This window comes from Pleurodeles waltl, chromosome 7 (genome assembly GCF_031143425.1).
Source record: "Pleurodeles waltl isolate 20211129_DDA chromosome 7, aPleWal1.hap1.20221129, whole genome shotgun sequence".
Lineage (NCBI taxonomy): Eukaryota > Metazoa > Chordata > Amphibia > Caudata > Salamandridae > Pleurodeles > Pleurodeles waltl.
Window position 1 is genome coordinate 1,367,868,964 of NC_090446.1, and position 26,517 is coordinate 1,367,895,480.

General features: G+C 44.3%; 1 protein-coding gene across 1 annotated transcript in view; it reads right to left on the minus strand.

Annotated features, from left to right (window-relative positions):
• SLC17A7 (solute carrier family 17 member 7) overlaps positions 1–26,517 on the minus strand; it is a 239,168-nt gene that overhangs the window by 82,802 nt on the left and 129,849 nt on the right. Inside the window, exon 3 of the mRNA XM_069200817.1 lies at positions 20,620–20,738. Coding sequence (XP_069056918.1) covers positions 20,620–20,738 — 119 coding nt within the window. The remainder of the gene's footprint in view (positions 1–20,619; positions 20,739–26,517) is intronic.

The following is a 26,517-nucleotide window of genomic DNA, read 5'->3' on the forward strand; positions in this document are numbered from 1 at the left end:
AGGTTTGCCTATAATCCTCCTATTACTGTGACCTAGTTAGCGTGCACAATGCTGCGCTAGTGGCAACTGCATGCTATACAAGTACCAGATACCATAAAACCTAACAATTCCCTTTTAAATAAAAAGGTTGAATTTAAACACTTTCCTTGAAAATGATTCCTAATAGTAGCCCTAATTGCCACCTGACACTGACCCTAAATCTATTGCTGACCCTACACTTACTCCCAATCCTAAAGGTATTTCAGCACCTTGCGATAACATTAACCCTAACCCTTACAATACGATTAGGCCTCACTCTTACCTTAACTCTTTCTTCCCCCATTACTAACGCTTATCCTAATGCTTTTGATGTCTCTTGCCTCTTAACTTATATGCCTCACTTCTGTCATTTATAAGTGCTGTAAAATGTGATGGTACTCAATTTACCAATCTTGAAAGGATGGAAAGCCAAGTTGGGCATGCTAGGATTCTAACTGGGGATCTAAAGATCACATAAAATGTGCACAACTCATATTTTTTAATAAAAGTTTCTCCACATTAACTCTTAATGTTATTCATAATTGGGGATCAATTACCCCGAACCAGTCTTCACTGACAGCGACAAAAGAAATGTCCTCACAGTCAGTGACCTACACTCCTGCATTACATGTCACAGTGGGTGATAGTACAGTGTCAGCTGTAGCAGGGCATCAGTGTGGATCTGACAGTGTTTCATCCAACATTGACCCCTGAAGGTTCCTTTTCTTGAATGGAGCGTGTTTGATTGCTCTAAGTGTTCTGTACCACTGGCATCCAACAAGCTGATCAAAGTGTGTAGAACCTGCCGTTGAGTGCACCAAGTTCCTGATTAGGTGATCTTTTCACTGGAATAGTAACTGAAAATAACTCTCTTCACAAGTACCACCCAAAAGTCCACATTCCACCTACTTCAAGAGCTCCGAGGCAACCTTAAGATAGTATGTTGTAATTCATGAAACCTCAAAAACCCAAAATAAAATAAAATAAATTCAGTCTAGCCTGCATGTCACAATCTCACTTGAACAACAAACTTGGATACGTTTTGACTTGCCTAGACATTAGATTAATTTCATTTTGGTTAAACTGAAAACCACACTCACTTTCAGTGAAACTAATTCTGTTTATTTTCATTGCTTATTTTTTTAGTTTAACTCCAAGCCTTTGTGTGGTTTTAGTTAATATATGTATTCTTTTTCTAAAGATACTCATCTTAGTACCTTACATGTTTTACCTTTTAACTGTATATACACAGTGCAATTTATGAAGCACAAACCTAGCTGCTAACCACCACAACATTGCTCATACTAGAGTTGGGCAATATATCCCGCTGGCTTCATCTCAGAGAGTCAATCCTGAAACAGAGTTTGTTTGGAGCTGCTGCTGATGAGGAGCATGTTTGGTTTTGGAGGATTTAATTTGACCATGCTGCTTGTGGCCCGGGTCTGGGTGAGGCAAGTCTTGAATTGGTTGATGTCCGTGACTAGGAGAATTTTAAATAGAGTTGGACGAATGGAAAATTATTGGATGTTGATGCCATTGGTAGCAGGGGGGCTCTCCATATAAAGACTGAGAGCCACTGTTGAGGGTATAGGACTTTGGTGTCCCCTACAGGTAACACGTCGAGGCTTGAGTATATAGGGTGCCACATGAACAGATTAATGCAGATTGGAGATGAACGAGGATAGACACAGTAGTACAGAATCAGTGAATTTGATACAAATTGACAACACGTTCTGTAGGGCCTGATCATTGAAGATAACCAAGAGGTAAGGCAGAACCAGAAGGCATTGGTCACAATTCAGTGTCACAGAAAGATGTAGTTCACACCTTGGATTGTTGCTGTTTCAGTGGTGTGGTTTTGTGTGACGCCGGGCTGGCATCTCTGAGGAAGGAGTTGCTGATTCAGATTTGTATTTGGGTGATAATTGCTTTCTCAATGATCACTCGGATGAAGGGCAGGTGAGTGAGTAGGTGTGTGATTAGGTATGTATAGGCGGTATTGTAATTGTACAACTTGTGAAGTCCTGCATCACCAGCACCTCTATCAGGGGAAGCTTAGAGTTCATCCTGTGCTACTATGTCGGGCTAAGGGTACAACATAGAGGCCTCTGGCCAGACTCTGTTATAAACCGAGAGAATATGATGCAGTTTGACAGTCAATAGTGTTGTAGGTAACTGGTCTTTCATGAATGGTCAGCAGGCCAGCGACTTTGAATCCATCATTTGTAAGACATCGTTTAACACAAACTTGCCTTATTGAAATAGTGAACCAAGATAATAGAGTCCAAAGAAGTTAAGAAAAGAGATTACATTTATATCTTAATAATATTTATGCCTTTTGTTATCTACTTTAGCAAGGGAAGGAAGGCCATGAATGTCCTTGAATGTGAAGGCAGTTCCTGAGGTTGGTGTTGTGGTGAGGGGGGGTGGGTAATTGAAATCTCTTCCTACCCAGAAGAGGTTTGGGGTGGTTTAGGGTTGCATTCAGCTGAACTTTCAGGCTACTGACTATGCGTGTGTTACCCTGCTCTTACGGGATTTTGATTTGGCTGATACAAGGAGGTCCCCAATGTAAGATGAAGTCACCTGAAACATGTTGTGTGGGAGGCTTGATAGGCAGCTGGCGGTGAAATCAGCCGGATATTTTCGGAAGGTGTGAAGAGGGAGGGTAACAAATCAAATGAACGTAGGTAGTGATTCGGGGAAGTGAGAAAACGCAGACTGCTGCATTTCGAGGAGGAAAAGAAGGCTACTTGTGTAGGACAGGAGACTCATAAAGGGGACATGCACTCATTCTAAAATGTAATATGTTGTTCCCTGCTACTAATGTTTTAATCCTTGGTGAATTTCTGATTTAAGGACAGTTTGTATTGATCCAATTTTAAGAGGATTGGAGGAAGAGAATTCTGCATGGAGAAAGAGAATTTCTGCTGTAAATTCACTTTCCTTTACAAACGTGAAGGCCCAGGGCACATAATCCATGATAACATAAGCAAAATAAAAGTTTACAAATTTGAAAAAATGGATGGATGGAATGATTTTTGGCTATGAACCTTTCATAGAAGACAAAACATTAATACCAGAGTTACGTTTTCTTTAGTTCTGAATAGAATGTGTCCCTTTTAAAAATAGCTGCCATAACATTTGTCGCATTATAATTTTGCCACAGGGGAGAGACCATTGAAAATAGGGGAGGAAGAGAGTGAACAGCAGAACAGATACAAAAATAAAAAATCTACTCCTGTAACTTCCTTGTACTATGTTTGAAGTAAATTTACATTTTTTCAGTACAGTTAACAAAGGTTTCCAAGAATACATATGTGAAGGTATGATTGTCCCAGTTTTCCATGCACAGGTTCGAAATCCTTTTGGGAATTCCGCTTTCACATGAGCAATCGTATCTCTGTACATTTGCTCATGATAATAATATCTCTGAGCAGTACATGTTAATCTTTTTTTTTTTTTTTTTTTTTCACACAAAATTTTTTTATTTGCCCATGGAGAAACCACTCTCTTTAAAACTCCACCAATTTCCGAGGAGTTCTCTGCCTGTTCTCAACATAGAAAGGGATTTACTCCGGCCTTTCACTAAGGCCCTCATTATGAGTTTGGTAGGCGGCAGAGCCCCCCGCCAAACTCTTTCTGCCTTCAGGCCGCCTGTGTGGCCTGAACCCCGCCGGCCCTATTAGGAATTCACCGCAGGGCCTTAACATTGACGCTGGCTTCTAATTTGGACAGTGGAATGTGCGACTGGGCTGTGCATGGGGGCCCCTGCAACAAAGGCATGGGCAGTGCAGGGACACCCCAAGATCCCCCCCGACGCGCCCATACCACTAGCCTTTCCATGGCAATGTAAACTGCCATGAAAAGGCTGGTGGAATGGGGACTCGTAATCCCCAGGGCGGCTCTGCCAGTAGTGGTTTCCTGGTGGATTAAAACCACCCGGACCGCCAGGCTGCCCAGCTGGCAGCAGTCTGGCGGTGTCAGTGGTAAGACCTTGCCCGCTCTGCCATGGTCATAATGTGGCGGTCCTGAGACCGCCAGACTCGTAATAAGGGCCTAAATCTCCAACTGTTTGTAGCACCGAATTAGGTCAGAAAACTTCTGTAACGAATAACAAAACAAGTATGTAGAAGTGCACAAACTCCCAGTGCAATCCCACCTCAAAACACTCAATCCTTTGTCTAGATTTAAATACATAAAAAGCTTTGCAATCATAAGTCTTAAAATCATCGTTTGTAAACGTCAAATGTTGTTTTTCACTCATCTGATTTGAACATTTAGGCTACATGTACATGCAAAAAAAGGTTTGTCTGTTTGTAGAGGTGATAGCATTGGGGAAGTGAGAGCACTGAAGGTGTTTTTGAGTGATTCATCTGCAAGAGGTGAATTGGAATGTATGGATTGGTTGTGAAGCAGGGTTGTGCATGCAGTCAGAGAATTGTGGGTAGGAGTGAGTTCCCCCACTATGAAGCAATCTGAACATGAAGAGAAGTGGGTCGCAGGCCCAGGTTCAGCGCATTCGATGGCATGAGTGACAGCTACAGGCCCAAGGTAACCAGGACTGTTGTTCAGAGCTGCCATATTGGAGAGTGGGTCAGGCTGCTGAGATGGGGTGACTGAGAGAAGGCGGCGATGGTTACTACTTCCTGGTACTGCCTAGATTACTGTGTAGGAAGAGTAGACAGCACTGAATGCCTTTTTAGACTAAGGAGACCAGCTCTGCCTTGTGATATCAGGGGCAAAGGAAGGATAAGTGTAAAAAGGCTCATAGTCTAAGGTTAGATTTAGGTAGCTGAAATTACACGGGAAACTTCAAAGACGTTTGAAATGGAGAACTAAGCTATGTATTGTCAGAAGCCAGGGCTCCTTGGCCACTTCTCGCAGGCTGGCAGTCGGTGCTAGTACAACAGTACCCAAACAGTACCCAAAATAAATGCTAGTACTGCAGTGCCTTTCCTCACAACAGCCACTCCTGTAGTTGTACTAGCTAGTGGCCAGGCCCTTGCTCACTGCTTTTAAAACAGGATCTTTGCTCATAGGCTATCACTCTTCCGCCATCTGTAACTCAAAGGAGTGGAGCATTCACCTCACCAGCAATACCAATGCACTGTCCCATGTCTGGAATGGGCAGTGCTCCTGGGCTGTTTGTCAGTCAGCATCAGTATGATGTTACCTAGAGTGACAGTCCTTACAGCTAGGTCTAGTACAAGGTGGTCCTTATCAGACACCAGCACTCCTCGTCTGTTCTTTAAAGCCAGTGGTGCTGTAATGTCTTTCACAGTCTTGGACCAGAATTCCTGCATCATTCCTATCCCTCACAATCAGCACTTGTTCAATAATCCCTACAGTCAAAGGTCAGTGCCCTAAGATGATCCCTCACAGTTACCTCAACTATGGTAGAATAAAGAGTGTGTTTCAATCACTGGTCAGTGTGGTAGAGACTTTTTTGAAGACCGCCGTTGCAACGGGCACCAAAAGACTGCCTTATTACGAGTCACTGACGGAACTCCACCCATAAGCAGGCGGAGTTCCGACACCGTCGGCTTGACCCACAACAGTACTGCCACACTGCGAGGTCTCCGTGTGCCATATTACGAGCAGTGGGTAGGCAGGACATTCTCTGTTCGAGCTGCCAACCTGTGGAACTAATTGGTCAAAGTTTTGAAGCTGCTAACCCCCTCAAAGTTCAACCAATTTTGGAAACTTAATTCTTTTCCTAATTGCCGTATACACAGTTGCTCACACGTGTTTTGGGTGGGTTCCAGGGGCAGAGTATTGGTATAATAGCCGTGAGCTTTAAAAGAATTGGCTCACATGGCATAATATACTTTCAGGAGACGGTCCTCCTTGTCCTCACTCCATAGCCAACAAAGGTGCAAAGCATGCAGCGGTCAAGAACTTGTGTCAGATCCACAGCTGAAAGAGGGTGCTCATGCCAGAAAACCTTTGTTTGGAGGGCAGCATCTTTGCACTGGTCTACAAAGGCACTGCTAAAAGAATGTTGTCTACAGAGTCAACACGTCTGGACCATCCTTCTCATACAAAGCCTCTACTCTCGAACCATTACTTCAGATGTTTCAGTACAAGCTATGCTCGATACTTCTGTTTGATTCCTCACAGAAATCACAACTGGAGTATTCTTTACAATTACCACTCGCTCAACGTACCTACGGGCAAGACATCAACCATGGTTCATCATGGCAGTGCAAGTGCAATGTTATCATCAGTCAGTAGGTAATACTACACAACCATTCCTCCCAGCCGTTGCTTGTCCAGACAGCCTTGGATACCCTAAGGGACCAGGGACTCTCTGTGATTTCTCATACCCGTATTAGCACAATTCACTCCTGAAAGCTATTGCTTGCACAGCCTTGGGTACCCTCAGAGTCCAAGAGCCTCTGCGTTTGCCCATGGTTCTGCTAATACAATCTATTCCTCATATCTGTTTTAGTACAGTGTTAGCTACCATCAGAAGCCAGGGAACCTCTGTATTTTCTCATTTTTGTGTTAACACAATCCATGCCTCCCAGCTCTTGCTTACCTACCCTCAGACCAGGGACTCTCTGTTATTTCTCATACCCGTACTAGCATAATCCATCCGTCCCAGCTGTTGTATGTGCAGCGTTAGCTACTTTCGAAGGTCAGGGATCCTCTGTTGTTTCTCATACCTGTGCTAGTCCATTCCTCCAATCTATTGCTAGTACATTGTTATCCGCAGCCAGGTGCCAAGGCTTTTGGGCCATTTCTCGTGGCAAGGGTTATTGTAAATGTGCCCTAATATCAGGGGCAAGTGTTTCTGTCCATTCTATATTTCCAGCATCAGGACAGTTTCTTGTTGATAGCCCTTGTAGAAACTTAGGGGCATATTTGACAGCCCCTAGCGCCATTCCAATGCCACATTAGTGTCATTGTTTTGACGCTAACGTGGCATTAGAAGGCAAAAAACACTGCGCCATATTTACAAAGTGGGGCAATGCATGCATTGCGCCACTTTGTAACCCTTTGTGCTACATTATGCCTGTGCCAGGCATAATGTATGCACAGGGGGCATTCCCCCATTAGGGGGGCCAAAACAAATAGCGCAAGGAAATCTCAGAGATTTCCTTGCGCATTTTTTTGCCATTTTTAACGCCTGCTCAGAGCAGGCATTAAAAAGAGGCATCCATTGTTTACAATGGGCCTCTGGGTGCTTTGCAGGATTAGCGTCAACATTTTTAACGCTAATCCTGCAAAGCGCTGGACTAGCGTAAAATATTTTGACGCTAGTCCCTTCACTACCGCCAAGGTGTGCATTTTTTCAATACGGCACATACATGGTGACGTTAGGGGGGCACTAAGGGGTGCAGGGAAAGTGCCATGTTTATGGCAAAGTGGAGCAGAGTCGTGCAGCTCGGCACCTTGCTGCACTGCACTGCGTCACTGAGAAAGGGCAGGAATATGCCGTATTTAAGGAGGCATTCAGTGCATTCCTGTCCTTCCCCTTGCACTGGCGCACCACAGGCTGCCTAGTGCCAGCCCAGGCACCCTTGCACCAGGTTGCATTCAGCATGCAGGATGGAACACCTTCCTGCAAAAAAACAATCCTTAGAGGCATAGTCTGTCTCCTGAAAGTATATTATGCCATGCGAGGCAATTCTTTTAAAGCTCACGGTTATGATACCAATTCTCTGCTTCTGGAATCCACCCAAAACATGTGTGTATCTGGCAGTGAGGAAAATAATCACGTTTTCAAATTGCAGCACACATAGAAAGAGGAAGTAACGAGGAGAAACAAAGATCTTTCTCCTTGTTATGCCTCTCTTGTGGAGGCGTATCTTTTTGGCGCATTTCAAGGAATACCGGGTTTGGTAAATCTGGGAATGCATCAAACGTCGTTTGAGTTGCGTGAGAACACCCTTATAACACCCAGGGAATGCCTCCCTTGTGCAAAGTAATGCAATCGCAACATGACGCAAAGCTCTCATAAATATGCCCCGAAAGATCCAGTGCTCTAGGTTCAATCCTTCCTGTCAACACCGATATAGTGTATCTTAAGATTTAAGGCCACCTATTCTGGTTTATTCCTTGCAGCACGTGGCATACTGCGGCCTAGAATCAGCCAGCATTGCTTCTGCTCATTTATTCACAGCCAGAGCTAGTACAAGGATATCTACAGGCAGATGCTCGTGGGAGATCTTGCACTGCATGATTCCTGATAGTAAGCGCTCCTATGATGCTACAGCCAGGTCAGGTTTTCACTCATTAACCCATTCTTAGCAAACAAAGACAGCATGATGTGGCCAACAGTCAGAGGCCGGCCCCGTGTGCAATTTCGTTTGCTGAAAGTAAACACAGTAAATTGCGACAGTGGCACATACGCAATGGGGCATTCATAAAAGACAAGCCTAGCACAATGTTGCCTACAGTCATAGCCCAGTCCTTGTGCTCCATTCCTCGCTGGCATTGGGAGTACAATGTTCCCTACCCTCTGAGTTAGACACTCATTGGAACATTCAGTGATAGTACTATGCTATCTAGGGTCAGAGGACAGCCATCATGCACCATATCTCATAATGAAAGTGCAGTGGTAACTACATTCAGAGATAGCCACTCATTGGAAGAGTTCTATCAGCCAATGATAGCACAGCGTTGCAACTGGAGGTCGCCACTTGTTTGTTCATTTCTCACAGCCTGAGATAACACAGTGTTACAGCCTAGTCCTCCTGTGTCATTCAACTCGTAATACAAATGTACCTACAGTCATAGGTAGGCACCTACTGGTTCATTTGTAAAAGACAAAGATAGCACTGTGGTACAAACCGTTACAAGCCAGCCTGGTGTTCCGTTCCTCATAGCCGATGTAAGCACTATGTTACTTACAGTCAGAAGTAGGTACTCAACATTCCTCCCAGCAATTACTGCATAATGCTCCTTAAGTTCAGATCCTAGGTCTCTTGTGGCGTTCCTCACAGCCAATGATAAGATAACAACACCTGTAGTCACACATCAGCTCCCAATGAGGCATTCTTAACAGACAAGGTGCAGGATTTAGATCTCCGCGGATGGGCTACTTCGTCACAACAGATATCCTGTCCGCTGAAATATCAATCCCGTTATATTTTATGGTATTTACATTTCGGTGGACAGGATATCCATCACTATTGTGATTGAGTAACCCGTCCGCTGAGATCTAAATCAGGCCTAAAGATAGCACACTGTACCTATAGTTAGAGGCTTCCGCTTGTGTGTCGTTCCTAACAGCCAATGATAGTGCAATGTAACTACAGTCAGAGTTACGCACAGATTGGAGCAGTCTTAACAGAGAAAGACAGCAGAGCGTTACTCACAGTCAGAGGATCACAGGCATGGGAATACAATGACAACTATAGTCAGAGCTAGGTATGCATTAGAACATTCCTAATGACCAGTGATAATTCTACCTAAAATATTAGCATTAAGAGCTTCCTCCAAGTCACATGCTTTAATGGAGTGGGTTCCCAACCTGTAGTCCGGGGACCGCTGTAGGTCCGCAAAGCCTCCTCAGGGGGTCCGTGACTGCTTAGAAAATTCAATATTATTAACAGATTAGGTCACCAGCTTTCAGTAATGACTCAGTGGGGGGTCCCGGGAATCCAATAATGATTCAGTGGGGGTCCCCGGGCTCAAGTAATGATAAAGTAGGGGTCCAAAGAAGTCAAAATGTTGGGAACCACTGCTTTAATGAACAAACCTCTACATTGCTTTGACAGTTCTCTTCTCCATCTCTGGTTTAAACTGTTAGAAAGAAAATATGCTGGTGTGTACTCTGTATCATGTCTTTATTGTGCCGGTCGTCCTCACATGGTGCTTTACAATGTTTTGCAACCTATAAAGCACTATTGGCACCAAAGTAAAGCTGATGATGACAGCATACAAAAACAAATACATTAAAATCAAGTTACAAAATAATAGCACAATGTTACCTACAGTAAGAGGCCAATGTTTGTGCATCACTTCTCACAATCAATGACAACACAATGGTTCCTGCAGTGAGTGGTAAACACCTTACTCCAATAGTCAACACTGCCAGTGATAACATGGGGCCTGATTATGACTTTGGGAGAGAGGAATACTCCATCACAAACATGACAGATATCCCGCCCAGCGTTTTACAAGTTCCAAAGGATATAATGAAACTTATAATACTGCGGGTGGGATCTCTGTCACGTTTGTGATGGAGTAATCCCCTCTGCAAAAGTTATAATCAGGCCGATAGTGTGGCTAACAGTGAGGGGTAAGCACTCAGTGGTACATTCCTCACGCCCAGTGACAGCGCAGTGTTACTGACAGTCAGTGGGAGGTGCTCCTTGGTACATTCCTCACAATTAATGATAGCACAGTGTTACAGCCATGGGTAGTCACCTGTTGGAATAATTTTCACTTCCAATAATATTATTATTACCTATAGTTAAAGGCCAGCTCTCCTACACTGTGTACACTGTGACCCCAGTCTTTGTCTAAGTCATCCAGGGCATCCACTCAATAGGTCAACTACAATGGAGCATTTGCAATGGTAACTCTCATTTCACACACACACACACACACAGCTTTCCAAGGTTGCCTGCAACATTTTGAACAGATACAGAGCCAAAGCTGAGATTGCATAGAACTAGATGTGTGTGCATTGAAGACCCTTTCCAAGAGGTCTGCATCTTTGCATCTCTCTGGAGAATAGTTACTAAGGCTGTGGCTGGGCTATTCCACCTACTGCGCTACAGCTGCTTCTCAATAAGGGAAAAGAATCAACTCAAAGTTCAGCAATTTGTAAATAGCTCACAACTGTCAATGTGTTCCATTCTCACAACTAAATATTAATGTTTCATTGTAACATCACCACTTCAGTCTACAGTCCTACATTGGATTTTCTCTTCAGACCTTATTAGCAGGGCCTCTAAGTTCATTTTGCCTAAGTGTGGAGTATAGCTTTGCTTTCACCAGCTTAATTTAAAAAAATGAACATTCAAATTTGTCACTGGTGATAAAGAGCATAAAAACAATGTTGTCCTTGAGTCTGTGCATCTGTGTAGTGGGGAGAAAACATGAAAGTGTTTGTAAGAAATAGGGCATGAGAAATAAGGGTGAAATGATCAAGTTAAGGCATAGAGTAATTGGGTTAAGAGTCAGAGAAGGACAAGTAAGTAAGGTTTGCGAATAGATGATTTGAAAGAGGGAAGGAAATGGGTGAATATTTGTTTCTGGGAGAAGCATTTCATTGACAGGTGTAGATAAGTGAGAATTGGATGGTAAGAGGAGTGTTTGTAACAGAAATTAAAATCTTTGAGAGAAAGGTGTGAGGAGAAGCTGGGACTAGAAGATGAGATGTAAGAATGTGCCATACGATAGTGATACAGCTGTAAGAGTAGTGTGCATGTGGTAAGCCTGAGGGAAATGAGAAGTTTAGAGAGCAGGATATCGGAAGATGGACAAAAATGCCCCAGTTACTTACCGGTAATCTTCATTACTCCGAGTCCAGATCTTCCACGCCCCAGTAATTACACTACGAGCTTTAGCCGCCATACAGAACTCTACAAAGTTAAAATTAGCCTACTAGCTCCCATTGCCTCCAAGATGGCTGATGTCCTCTTCCTATAATATCCTAATAAAAGGGAGGCAGGCCCACCCTTATCCTGTTTCCAAAAGCCACCACTAACAGTGACGTCAACCATTCAGGGGAGGAAGGGATGGGAAACTATACTGGGGAGAGGAAGACCTGGATTCAGAGTAATGAAGATTACCAGTAAGTAACTGGGGTATTACCTGATACCCAAGCCATCCATTGCATGTCCTGCATGCCGCCGTGCACCGCAGATCACTATGAACAATATCTGATCGCAGAACCAAAAAAACAGGAAGAGGCCTCCCTTTTATTAGGATACTAAGGGAAGAGGTCGTCGGCCATCTTGGAGGGATGGAAAGCTGGTAGGCTAACTTTAACTTTGTAGAGTTCTGTATGGCAGCTAAAGCTTGTGGTGTAATTACTAGGATGAGGAAGACGGATAAGAAGGTAATGAGTGTGTGGAATGAAAGAGTTAGATGTGTGAAACAGAGAAAGAGAATGGGAGGGATAAAAAGGAAAGTGTGAGAATCGTGTTTGAGAAAAAGGAGAAGGATGAATTATAAAAATAATGGAGTAGCTGTGAGAATAGAGGATGATGTGGGACACAGCAGCAAGAAGGGGCAATTTTGGGGGATGGGAATACTAGGAGGATTCCTAGCATGCAACCAGCATAGCCACGCATTTTACCAGTACCAGTAGCAAGTGGACAGAGTGAGTGGTACAGAGAAATGCGCCTTAAACTAAGGTGGGAAAAATCCTTGTTCTGGTCCTCCACAAAGATCAGGTGTAATCAGGGGTGATGTCTGTCTGGCAGCCAGTCTCCTAGAGAGAGGTGAGAGGACAATACCTGAAGTCTGCAGTTTCTGCGGGATCAGATGAAGATCTGCCTGGAGCCTAGAAACCTGCCTGCTGAGAGAGGGAAAGAGTTGTCCTAGCCCTTGAGGAAAGGATACTGTTAAGGAGCAGAGGCCCAGAGTGTTCTTGGTACATTGGAGCACCCAAATAAAGGAGGCATTATCAAAGAGCAAACAAAAGAGCAACCCATATCATGAGGTGCCTCCTTGGTTCCTTTATATGGTTCCTCTGGGAGAACTGTCCCAAAGGCTGTATCCATCAGGTGTGGCCACATTCACTGTCCATCATATCCTTAGCTCCATATGGTTGCCTATGCACCTCACCATCATGAATCTGATAGGCCTGGGAGGCAGTAATTGCACTTTACCATGCTGTAAGTCTGATTGGCCTGGAAGCCACAACTGAAGTGCATTGCTGAGAACCTGATTGGTCCGTACCTGCACATTATAGCTAAGAACACAATCAGCCTCGGAGGCCACAGCTGCATGTCACCGCTGTGAACTACACTATCAGAAGGGGTTGCTTCCAAGAGCAAGGTCAGGCTCTGACTCGCTCACCTGTACTAGCCTGCAAGGACCGGCGCGTAGGCATAGAAAGGCTTCCCTGTGATTGGGGCACACAGGATGAGACGTGCTCAAAGGAAGACAAGCACTCGGACTTGAGGCTTTCTACCCGAAGTAAACCAGCGGTAAGATTGAGAGGCTGAGTTGCACTTCCAAGGCCCACTGGGATAAGAGTGATAATCTGCACCAGTGCCTATTTCATGCCTCTGCCACTAGATAATGGAGACTATAACACCTAGATGTCACCTGGATGCGGAGAGGACATTAGAGCAGAAGGGTGCAGTGCCACCTACAGAGCGCATATATGGATTCAACCTCACATACTTGAACATAATTGGATTGTTCAGTACTTCGTTCTGCTATGTAAATAAAGTAATTGATTTTACTAAAAGACAAACACTGGGTTGGGTAATTCAATTATTGCGTCTGTTCGTTGATTGTTGAGTTCTGAGCGCCTGTCCTCCACGCTACCTCTCCGAGAAGCCTTTGACTGCTCGCCCTCGCTACCCCGAGAGTCAAATGTGCATAGATGTGTACCTGCCATACTTCCAAAGTCATACTAGCATGGATACCAGTGGCAAACAGTTGGGGCTCTGTAATCCCTGTCTGCCTGTGATCCCTCAAACAGGGTCTGAAACGTGCTCTCTGAACTAGAGACTGTTTCACAATATCTGATGTGAGATACCGAGGCCTATAGCCCTGAGGAATTAGCAATATGCGGGCACCAAAACATGTCCAAAACAAAAAGCAGGGTCTATTGTGAGACCCTCTTGCTTTTAATCTTGTGGTAGGGAAACATCAGTAACAACATTTTGAGCTCACCCACATTTTTAGGTACGAGAGTTTAACAATGAGGGCATAAAAATGTCATGATATAAGAGACACACTCTGACTCAATCTATGGAGCCCACAGCCAGGCGACCCCACGGCTGTGAGCAGTAGTGCTCTCAGATGCTTCGCAGAGCTAGGTGTGGGACCCATTAAAGAAGCATTCTGTACTACGTAGGTGAGGGTTGATCATTCCATGTGAGCACATGAATGTCTGAACGCTCACTTCCGGTCTGCCTTTGGTATATACACATGTTAGCGCTAGTTCTTTAATGCAATTCACAGTTAACAGCCACCGCTGCGGATTTCTGTCCCTCCCAAGCTGACTGGGCATGGTGTCTATTAAACAGAATGCCGCAGAGCCATCTGCCTGCAGCGGGGCCGCTGAAAGTCAGGCTAGAGGGCGCTCCAAGGGCGCTGTCAACTGACTTCATTAAGCGCAGGTGGCGCATTCCGGGATCCGACACCCTCCAATTACTCACTTTAACAATAATCCCCCCTCACTCCCACGCTCCTTCTGCCTTTCCCAGACTTTAATCCTCTCCATCCAATCACTGAGGTCTTTATTTCATTATCCTTGCCTCTCGATCGGAATTGCATGTTTTTTTGTAATTTTCTTGGTTTTGTACGGTGCAAATTAGACCCGAACACAAGGGTGACAAAGCACTTTTCAGAAAGGTAGTACAGTGGTGAGAGACAAAGAATAACATGCAATTGAAACAATAAAATTTAAAGTAGAACTACAGGAATAACAAGGTTCTATTTGTCATTGCTACAATGAATCATTGTATTCACTTTCGAAAAAAGGATGTTTTTAGGCCTTTTTTCAAGATGGGAAAAGATGGAATCAGTTTGAGCTGGTTGAGCAGTGCATTCAAGATCCACGGTCTCCACAAAAAGAGTGTTTCAAAGTGGAATCTCTTCTTAAAGTTTGAGACGTAACAGGGTGTTCTCCCTGAGATCCCCAGGACCACCACACATTTTGAATTTCTGCACATGATACTCTGGATGAAGAGGTCGTTTCCTTTCTGGTTTATACACACAGAGTTGTTAATGCTGCAAGAGTAAGTAGTCTATCAAGGTCTTCTTCACCAGGTCAACCATGCTGCATACGACTGTAATAAGTACCCTAGAAACATGTCAGGTCCTTAGGAGTTTCATGATTACACCTGATATCACTGCCCCACCGCAGCACCCACAATAAAAAGCTCAGGTCATCTTTGTGTCTTTATTATTCCCAAGTGCGAGCATCACCCTCTGCGCATCTATCACTTCTCAGGTGTTCCTGTTTTTAAAAGAAGGTCTGCAAAGCCGAGTGGTTTTGCCTCTGAAAGGAGTCTACCCAGGGCCATTCAGTTCTTTGGGAAAGCTCTTGGTTTTCCAGTTGGTCACTATGCCTCTGCCATACAATGGACGTCCACCATAGAGCTATAGTAAGGGGTGGGCAGGAGAGCAAGTGTTGCTCTGCCTGATGTTGGTAGGACTTCTGACATTCACGGTTACCGTACATTGTCCCTCAGAAAGCTGGAGGAAGCCCACTAGATATATCATGAGACCCACTGTCATACGCTTTGGGCATCAACAGGATGAGAGTCTTCATGTTCCAGGATTTTTGCTGGCCCAAACAATTATCTGGTGTGAGGAAGTTTTGCTGTTCCTTGCATCATTGTCCATGCACTACCTGAGGTAAGATTTCTCTTTGTTTCCTTATCTGTGGCCAGAAGCTCGTTTAGAGGTAGTTAAAGGAGGTCTTCCTGGGACATGTCCACTCCCCATTGAAAAGCAGCGCATCTTCACTACGGCAGTTTTCTCATTAGGACTCCCCACATAAATGGTCTCTTCTGACGTGGGGGCTTGTTGATAAGGGATCTGATGACCATACTTTAAATGTGTGTGGTGTACATATGTTTTTTGCCTCTTATCATCCACAAACAGTTGGCGTGAGAGGTTGATGATTCATGATACAGGATTTATATTCCACAGAATTAATCCCCCACTGACCCTTTGCATAGTGTCCAAAATGCGCTCCTTTATGGGAAAGAGTGAACAATAGGGCCGCTGAACATCCGCAAATAAGCATGGAAGGCTTCATCTCTTAAAAGGGACCCAGACTTGTGTCTGAAAAACCTCTGAGATAAACCCTGTGAGTTCACGAGCCTTGCCATGTATCGATTCACTGTACCTTGCTTCAAAAATGATACTGTACGATCCAAAATACGGCGATAGCCTTTGCTGATGGGCAGGAAGTACTACTGCTGGTCCTGTGGCATAGAGACATAATGCAAGTAGCTAGCTTCAGCTGGGCCGTACATGGCGGTCACTTAGATTATGAGATGAACTGACTTGCTAGTAACGTTTCAAGACACTGTGAATCCAATGGTGAGGATTTAAAGCACTTCACTGACAGGTCAAATAATCAACTGGCAATGTACTGAAGAGGCAGGTTACAAGAAGGACCTTAACTTGGCCTGTTGGGATGATGCAAGGATAACTTTGAGTTCTGTCCTATAAAGCTCTCCTAATAGGGCACAGATTTATGAACTGAGGTAGCTGAATTGTATCTGTCTTGCAAACATGATCTTGAAATGAGGGTCCAATGACTTGATTTATATTAGGGTGATGACATATAGAACTCCGAAAAGTGGTGGGGATGTAAATTCCTCCATAAGTTTGATTTTCACAGCAGTATTGTCCACCTCAGAAAATCCCATTTCTATATAACTGTCATATTGATACTTCCTGCAAAAAGATCCTCCAGTGGGACAAACACTGCTGGGGAAAGTTACAATTACAGTCTATTTTGAAATATTGTACTTTAACATCTGTAAACCTAGATCGGGATCCAAGACCCCTTTCAAGGCAAATTCTATGACCTTAGAGGCTGTTTACTGTGCATGAATGAGACTGTGGAAATAGTGTTCACAGGAGACATTGCGGCGCATATTTACAAGCCCTAGTGCCACAGAAGCATTAATTTTTGCGACCCTCCGGTGGCGCTGTGCACTACACCATATTTACGAGGCAGCGCTAAGACACTTTTTGTGCCTTAACGCCACCTTGTAAACATGGGCCCCTCCGATGCAGTTTTCCGCTGGTGTTAATGGGCGTTGCTGTGGGCGTTCCACCGCAACACCCATTGCTTTTGAAACTGCCCCAGATTTACAAGAATTTGTAAATCTATGGTAGCGCCAAAAACGAACTCCACCCCAGGGGTGCAGCACACATAGAAAGAGCAAAACGCCATGAATGATGGTTTATGTGCAGGAAGGCGCTCCTTCCTGCACATACACAATCACTCAATAATTACAATTTGCTACTTCTACGTGTGCTGCATTCTGCAGCTCACATAGAAGTAACACATCGCCATTGTAGATTGTCTATGAGCAGAAAGGGACACTTTCCTGCACATAAGCAGTCATTCCCTTCAATGCAGACACCCTTGCACTATGGTGAAAGGACGCCCACTTGGCAGCTAAATTTAGCTCCAGTGCTAGGTGAAATACAGGGGTGCGCCATATTTGTGCAACTACGACACATCCCTGCATTTCAGAAGTGATGCAGTGCGGTGCTGCCCATTTTGGCACAGCGCGGTGTTGCGTCACTTCTGTGTAGAGATGCCCCTAAGTGTCATCATACCTGCACATCTCCAGTAGTTTTAGACACTCAAAATATAATTTACAGTTGATCAGAACGAGAGCCCTGCCGTAAATCAGAAAGGTTCCGGCTCTGTTAAGCTCCTGGTTGATCAGGTCCAACCAACATAAGTAGAACGCTGATGACATACTTGTAACAACATACACGTGTGACTGTGCCTTCAGTGTTCAAGAAACATACAACATACCATGCCATACAACATACCATGCCATACCAACTCAGCGCTCCTGCACCATTTCTGTCCCCAAGACAACCTGGCCCAGGTGAGAAGATGAGTAGCCAAAGGTTTGTCCAGGACAGCTGCTCATGTCTTGCCAAATGCTTTCCATGTATAATGATCGATAACCATGTTTTATCCATGAACATAAATTCGGGCTTCTGTTTCTAATTAAGTTCTTGTTTCTAAGTTTAATAGTCAGTTTGTAGCACTCCTCCTTGATTACTTGTATTTGAGTCCTTCCGTATTTAACCTTTTGTTTGTGACTTTAGTCAGTGTTCTCTTCTTCATGTCTGTGCACTTTGTACTAATGTGCATCTTTTTCAGTTTTAGCAAAGGTGGTGTTGTCAGTGGTCGTTTCTCTGTCTCTGTGATAGTGTCGTCCTCTATGCCGTGCAAATGGTGCTGGTGTGTTGTTTCTTGCGCGTAGTTCACGTCAGTTTCCAATTTGGGTGTGTTGTCAGTTCTTTGTATCCGAGTTATTCTTTCAGTGAGGCTGTGCTGGCGACCCTAAACAGTCAACTACACACAGAACCCATACAGCAGACTGCACTTCCTCTGCTGACACCTGATTACCCAACATTCCTGTACTATTCTGTAAATCAATGCTTCTATATTACTTCTCACAGTCAGAACTACTCATTTACTAGTCTACACAGTCAATAAGACCACATTACCCATACAGCCAGCAGCAACGCAACCACATTAACACCTACAGCCAATAGACAATCTTTACATACAACGCTACTATAATATCCTATAAATTAATGTACACTTATTTACAGTCAGTGCTGTCCCATCAGTGCTGCCCTTTGCTACATCTTTAGGCTTTAACATAGAGTACAAGACAAAGGCAACAAAGCACATTGCTAAACTCACAAAGATGGCAGCTTCCAATCCCACCTGCTGAGAAAACACTCAGATCCTCTATTCCACCCTCGGACTTCAAGATAGTAGTGTAAACTACTCACACGGTTCGATGGAGGCTAAGCACCTCTCAGACTCCTACCACATGCAGCAGCCTGATTGGTAATGAACACTATGGAGTCTGACCACATCACCGCTGTCCTATGAGAACTTCAGCCGCTCACCCTGGAGGCAAACATCACACTTACAGTGGCTTTCATAGCTCAGGAACCTCTTCAATCCGTACTTAAGGGACAGAGTGCACACCACAAGGGGCGAAAGCAGGAATATGAGGATATAAGCACATCTACTACTAAAAATCCCCAAAACCAAAAGAAGCAAGACGCTAAACCGAAGCGCAGACCCACTAAAGACGTGCCTGGGTGGTGCACCCTTTGTCTGTGACTTCAGTCAGTGTCCTCTTCTTCCTGTCTGTGCGCACTTTGGGGGTCATTCTGACCCTGGCGGCCGGTGGCCGCCAGGGCCACCGACCACGGGAGCACCGCCAACAGGCTGGCGGTGCTCCCACGAGCATTCTGACCGCGGCGGTTCAGCCGCGGTCAGAAGCGGCAAGTCGGCGGGCTCCCGCCGACTTACCGCTGCTCGGGGGAATCCTTCATGGCCGCGGAGCGCGCTCCGCCGCCATGAGGATTCTGACCCCCCCTACCGCCATCCTGTTCATGGCGGGAAAGCCGCCATGAACAGGATGGCGGTAGGGGGGGTCGCGGGGCCCCTGGGGCCCCTGCCGTGCCCATGCCAATGGCATGGGCACGGCAGGGGCCCCCGTAAGAGGGCCCCGCAAAGTATTTCAGTGTCTGCCTTGCAGACACTGAAATACGCGACGGGTGACACTGCACCCGTCGCACCTTCCCACTCCGCCGGCTCGATTACGAGCCGGCATCCTCGTGGGAAGGGAGTTTTTCCCTGGGCTGGCGGGCGGTCTTTTGGAGACCGCCCGCCAGCCCAGGGAAAAACTCATGATACCCTCCGCGGTCTTCTGACCGCGGAGCGGTATAATGGGGGCGGAATTCTGGCGGGCGGCCTCCGCCGCCCGCCAGAATCAGAATCACCCCCTTTGTGTACTAATGTGCATCTTTTTCAGTGTCAGCGTCAATCAGTTTTCAAGAGCCCACATTTATTAGCGCTGGAAGCCACTTTGCACCACGGAACAAGGCTCAGGTGACTCGCAGCAGCGAGGCCGACGACATCATGCAGGTGGCTCTCGTCTCATCTGATGGCCATCCTTAGTGCAACAAAGCACCGCAGATTTTTCACACAGTGCACTGCTGGCTGAAGGACAGCAAATCCAGGCCAAATCATTCTCCTTCAGAGCTCCGGGTAGTATCCTGAATCTATCAGGCTCAGATTGGGTCATTTCACCACTCAGAATACACCTGCAGTCTAATTCACTCACGTTTCTTGTATATTATTCTCTTTCTGAGCAGCCAATGCTGCCTCATTAACCTCACAGCCAGTAACTACACAGCTTTCTGTACCTCCAACGCCCCTGCATTATCCCATACAGACGATAGCCACATACAGCCAGACATATTTTCTGTACAATCATTGCTACCGCATTATGCCATACGCCCAATAGCCAGGAAGTTTTCTGTACCATCAATGATACTTCATTATTCCATACAGCCCAGAGCCAGGCAGTTTGTTTTTTTACAATAAAAGTTGCACAATTATATGCTACAGCTGATAACCTGCAGTACTATTCCACAAGGACTTGAATACTATCACAAAAGTGACTTCTAGAGTTTCTCTGAAGACCATCATCCAACTACCACTACATGTTGGTAAACATCTAAATAGATGCTTCCCTTAAAAAATGAAGAAAGGCAAAGAAAAAACTGATGCCAACAGCACGAATCACATTGCATCTTGGGGGTAAATGTTCGGTTTTGTGGGGTATCAAAGCAGACAGTCATCTCATCGTTACGCTACTTATACATACATCATATTACAGCTTTCTCCATCGAGCCACCAATTCGTACCTGTTGGCTGCAAATTTCTGGCAAATGAAGCCTCCCGGAATCTGCGTGACAATGTAGCCCCAAAAAAAGGATCCATGGATCATCCCCACAGTTTCAGGGTCCCAGGTGAACTTGGCTTTCTGAAAAACAAAGACAACAGGGAGATTTATACCAAAAGCGGGTGTAGGCCTATTTTCACACCATGCATATATCCCTTCTTCAGAAGTGATGAGAGACCCATTTTATGCACCCGACAAGGAGGGAAATGTTTGTGTGCCAGTCCGTAGACAAGTGTGAAAACTGGATATGTCTGTGTGGTTTTAACACAAGATGATGCAGGATTTCACAGCATGCAATTGGATGTTCCCTTTTGAAAGCTCTCAAGCAATGATAAACGGTTGAAGGTGGTGTATCATGCGCAATGTTGTGTTACAGCTTGTAGACAATGTAGAGCTGGGCTTTTACCTCGAAGTGGCCCTTTGCCATACATAGATGGTATCATGTAATATTGGACACATATAGACATATACAATATATTTTCTCTGTACCAACTGTTGTTGGCGAGTAGATAACGTGGTGTAGGATATCTATCAAAATGTGGGCTCGTTCTCCCTTAGAGACAGTCTTGTTGACTCTGGACCAAGTGACATCGACACATGTACCTTAATGTGGACCCTGCCGCCCTCATAGTCAGCATTGGTAGCCCCTAAAACATGACATTGACACACTTACATGTGGGCTATTTGTCTATCGTAGCCAATCTAATTCACTCAGAGACATTGCTATAATTAGCTAGAGGTGGGTTCTTTCTCCATCGTAGGGAGTCTTTTGAAGACTGGCACAGTTACTTATATGTGGTCCCTTTTTTGGTGACTTCTAGACCATGTAAAATTGACATGTTGACCTACATTTGGGCTTTGCCTCCATCATAGGCAGGTTAGTTGACTTGCGGACACTGGGACAGTTATATATGGGTGTTCTGTCTCCCCCATTGACAGTCTTGTTGGCTCCCAGACACTGACACATTCATCCTATATATGGGTTCTGTCTTCCTAATACAGAGTCTTGTTGACTTTGAGAGACTAGCACAGTTAACTATAAGTGGTCTGTTACTTATTGACTCCTAGACAAAGTAACTTAGACACGTTAACCTACATTAGTGTATTGCCTCCAACATAGATAGTCTAGTTTACTCTTGGAGACTGGCACAGTTACATATGTGGGGACTGTCTCCCTCATAGACAGTCTTGTTGACTCCTAGAAACTGACATAGTTACCCTCTATGTGGCCTTTACCTTCCTAATAGTTGGACTTGTTCAATGCTGGTCCAACTAACATCAGCACACTTACCAGCATGTGTGCACTGCCTCTCCCACAGACAGAACCAGTGGCCACTGCCATTGAGACACTTACATAGATGAAGTATTTCTCTCCCCAATGAAGAATCTTGTTGTCTCCTAGACCATGTAACATTGATACCCTTACCTACATGTGGGTTCTGTCTCAAACATTGACAGTCTTGTTGACTCTTATACACTGGAACAGTTGGCCTACATCACCGTGTTGTAGAAGGACAGTCCATCATTTATGTTGTTTTTTGTACGAAAGCATGGTGATTTAAATAGGTATTTTGTTTCCACGTGAACAAGGAAACTGAGTTTTCCGAAACGCGTTGGGGTTTGCCTGAATAAATTCTTTGTTTGCTCCAAACAACGACAGTGGCCCTGGCAGTTTTTCCTTTTGAGGATTGGCGACAACGAGCATTCTTCTGAAATATATACATATATATGTATGTGTGTATATACATATATATATACACATATATGTATGTGTGTGTGTGTGTGTATATATATATATATATATATATATATATATATATATATATATATATATATATATATATATATATATATATATTTTTTTTTTATATATATATATTATTTATATAGATCTCCAGCTCCAGAAGACCTTACAAAGGGTTCTCAAACTCCCATTTTTGCTCCCTGAAGCAATTCAAAGATAAGGAATTCACTAAAGAGACAGTGTTCAGAAGAAACGTGTTTTTTCTGAAACATTACTGCAACAGTCAGGAAAGGGACGGTGGAAACATGAGGCAGGAGGTGAGACTAAAGTGATAAAAAATTGGTTGAGTGATTGAAGATTGAACAAACAGAGGAAATGTATTTCAGTATTTATGGGTCTAAGGAGAAAGGTATTGGCATGACAAAATGAGGTGAATATGAAGAATGAATGACAACTTGGTTTGCAGAATTATATCAGTGAAAAGAAAGACAGGCTACACAATACAATACATACGTGAAATGAAGAACATTCGAAAGAAGAGTCACATTGAGGCATTAAATACTGATTGTAAGGGTGTGATGTCTAAAGTAAGGAGGTCTGGTATAATCGAGATACAGAATTTAAATCGGAAAAAGATTAAGGACCTGATTTAGAATGTGTTAGACAGGGTAACAGAGGATCCTGTCGACCAAACTCTTGGTCTGCCTGCCTCATTTAAACAGAGGTGGACTTTAAGATCTCCATCAATGGAGCCCTCATTTCTTCTGTTAATGGAAAGCTTCCTCCGATACCCTGACAGAGTAGGGCCATCAGAGGAAGGGCATTACACTGCCAACCCTAGTTAAGTTATAAGGTGCAATGTTCTTATTTTTTTTGGCCTTAGGGAAAATTTGGAGGTGAGGGACAGAAAAACACAATAATGAACCGCACACCCTGGATGAAAAAGAAAACTCCCAAGGTGTGGGAGCATTATCAAATTGTCTGAGAATGCCATGGAAAAGTTGAGATCAGTATACACCAGTGCTTACTGATACAACCTCGTTCCATCATATGTGAAGGTCCTTTTGAGGTTTTTGAGGAGGCGCACCGTGGTTTTTCAAAAACAAACTCCCACTTTCAGAGTTACTCCTACTTAGGGACTTTGTTTTTGAAAAAGAAGATGTCTTGGAAGTTTGGTGGACAGCAGTCAAAGCCGATGGCAGCAGTACACAAAAGGTTTTGTACCTTAAAGGGAACACAAATACCACATCACCCTCCAAAGTACAGCAAAGACTGGTGCGCTGGTGGTCATCTCTAAATCTGACCTATGGAAGTCCATCAGGATGGTAAAGTTAATGTCCCTCCTCTACAATAACGGATGGAATACCATCCGTGAAACCTAAAATTAGTCCTTAATCTTATAATGTGAAACATGTCACATTGGAATATAGGGTAACAGAGGATTTTCCGTATATTGCAAAATTAGACGACATAGGTGGTGGAGACAGCAGATATATATGATTGTGAATGCAGTAATTTAGCACTTGCGTAGTGCTCAATCTGTCAGTGTTTGACTTTACAAATAATTGTATCATCGACTGTATATAAATTCGATTTTTGTGCTGCTGTGTGGTCAGTATGGGAAGCCTGTCAGTTTTAATAAGTTGTGAGTTTTCGTATTTGAGACTAGAGCGCTGTACAAAATTGCTTACCTATTGCCTTATATTGTAGGGGTGCACATTGCCAATCAATGTACATAACTGGTACAAAGCAGATGGTAGCATGTACTTCTAGAGACCATAATAGACAGTTTAAAATACTTTAATTGATTTTCTGTTTTTTCAATTGACTAGTTCCATTGGTTAAATGCATTACCATTCCGACTATTGTGGCTTTACAACAAGGAGTATCAACTCCAAACTTTAAACAACAAATAGGGGCAGTGCGCTATATGATAAGGCAGTTAATTGCTTGTTGTATCTTAATACATGCTGTTTTTAGGTGCGGTGTGGTATTTCTTGGTGGGTGGTGCTGTTGTGTGAAAAGAGAGAGGGAAGATTAAAAGACAATGCTGAGATACGATGAAGGAAGAGGGGAAGATGTGACTTTGCAGATTTGGTACACTGGAGCGAGAGGACTGGAGTGTTACAAACCTGAGCCTTGCAGGCCCTATTTTAGCATACCTACATGTGCATGCGTGGTCTGAAATTCTCTCTAGCTGCACGGATTTAGTTCCTTGTGCATCAGTGTGGGGTGAGGTGTTGCTCATAGATATGGCCCTGGGGTTATGTGTGAGTGTTGAAGTGTGAGGATGTTCTGGGGTTTTGGATGTAGGAAACTGGAGAGAGAAGAAGCAGAAAGGAGCTGGGATCAATGGCCCCTGCACTATGCTTCCCCTACTTCTCTTCAGTATTTCTGCCTTCACAGAGGTGGTGCCCGAAGTTGACTCGCCAAATCGGATGTCTATCATCACCCGCAGAAGGAAGGTACTGGACAGGCGTCCAATGAGAAGCAGCTAAAAAAGCCCTGTTTCAGCTGTTGTTTTGTGAATGAAATAATTTTGACACAACAAAACACACCAGTTGACCCTATGGCAGATGGACAGGCGAAATAGTCATCACGTACTTTTGCTCATGAACACAAACACCTCAATATGGTCATGCACGCACTGGGATGCATGAGTGGCCTTTATTTTGGAGTCAAACAAACACAAATGATGGACAGAACACTCTGCAACTGGTCCCAGGATGATTGCTTCCAGTCCAGGGAGGGCTGGACTGTTCTCATGGGGAGCAGGGTCAAGACTGATTTGCATATGGCTGGGTCCAAACTGGAATGGCATGGGTAGCAACAAAAGGATGGATTTAGGCCCTCTGTACTGGGGGTGAATGTTTGACATTGTTTGACATTGTTTGACATTGTTCAGAATTCTGTCCATCACTTGCTCTTTTTGCATTTATTTTGGAGTCAGGCACCGATGGAGGTAGGCGGGTGACTGTTAGATGGGAAGGTTGAGCTGCTCAGAAAACAGACGCCTACAAGGGAAGAGATTGTTCAGCTGAAACTGAGAAATGTCACCATCCTGGAAACAAACATGATAAATGGCATCATCCCAGCAGACTCACGGTGGATGTACAACTTTGCCAGAAGGAGACCACTTCATCTAGGAAAAACACTGTGTTTGTTTCCTATTATCTTTATGTTACTTTTTTGGGGGTAGCTCACGTTGGTCCAAGGTCACCTGTTAATTCAAGAACATAACGCACAAAGAAAGCCTCGAACGTATTACCCCTTGCACTTTGTGTAAGAACAAGTTTGAGGTTTATAGCGATGCAAATGGTGAATGGTTTTTCCAACCCGATTGAAATTGTCATTATTGAAACATGGCTTAGGAGAGGAAGCACTAAGGGTCGTATTTTGAGGTGGGCTATAGGAGGACAAACATCATGAACTGCTGTGTGCTCCATCATTCCACCTTTTGCATCCCTGACTCAGTTAGAGGTCACAGGATGGTTGCTTTCTCAATAGTGGAGCCGTGACCAGCCCCGCCATCAGAAACCCTTCACCGCTGAGCAACCACTGATGGATATGGCGTTTGCAGGCCAGCTCTAAATAGGACACGCCTTAAAACATAAGAACATATATGCTTTTCATTTCCTGTCTGGCCATCCCATGTACACTGCGGGGGACGGTACTCAACAGGGTGCATGCAAAAATGACCAAATAATGCGATAAAACTTCCAACGTGTCAGGGGCCTTGCTTTTTATTTCTGTAGCAAAAACTCCACATTTGAGTGGGTGGGTCTGTCTTTTGAAAAATGAACTGCCAATATGCTACCGTTGCTGTGGTGCACGGAGGACCTGATATCATGTTTTGTGTTTCACAAAAATGGCTCTCAAAGTGGGAGCTACTTTAGGAAAAAAAGTCTGCCCTACTTACAAGGTAGAAAACTTTAAAAAATGATGAGCTGGCCATGTCTGGGGCTGCAAAGGCAGTGCTGCCATCCCTATCATTTGGGCGCCAACCTACCGAACTTAAACAATTGCCATAGTTAGAGAAAGTTAAACAAAATAGCCACTATTGAGGTGTAAGTATATGCATGCGTCACATAGAAGAACGCAATGATGAAAACACCC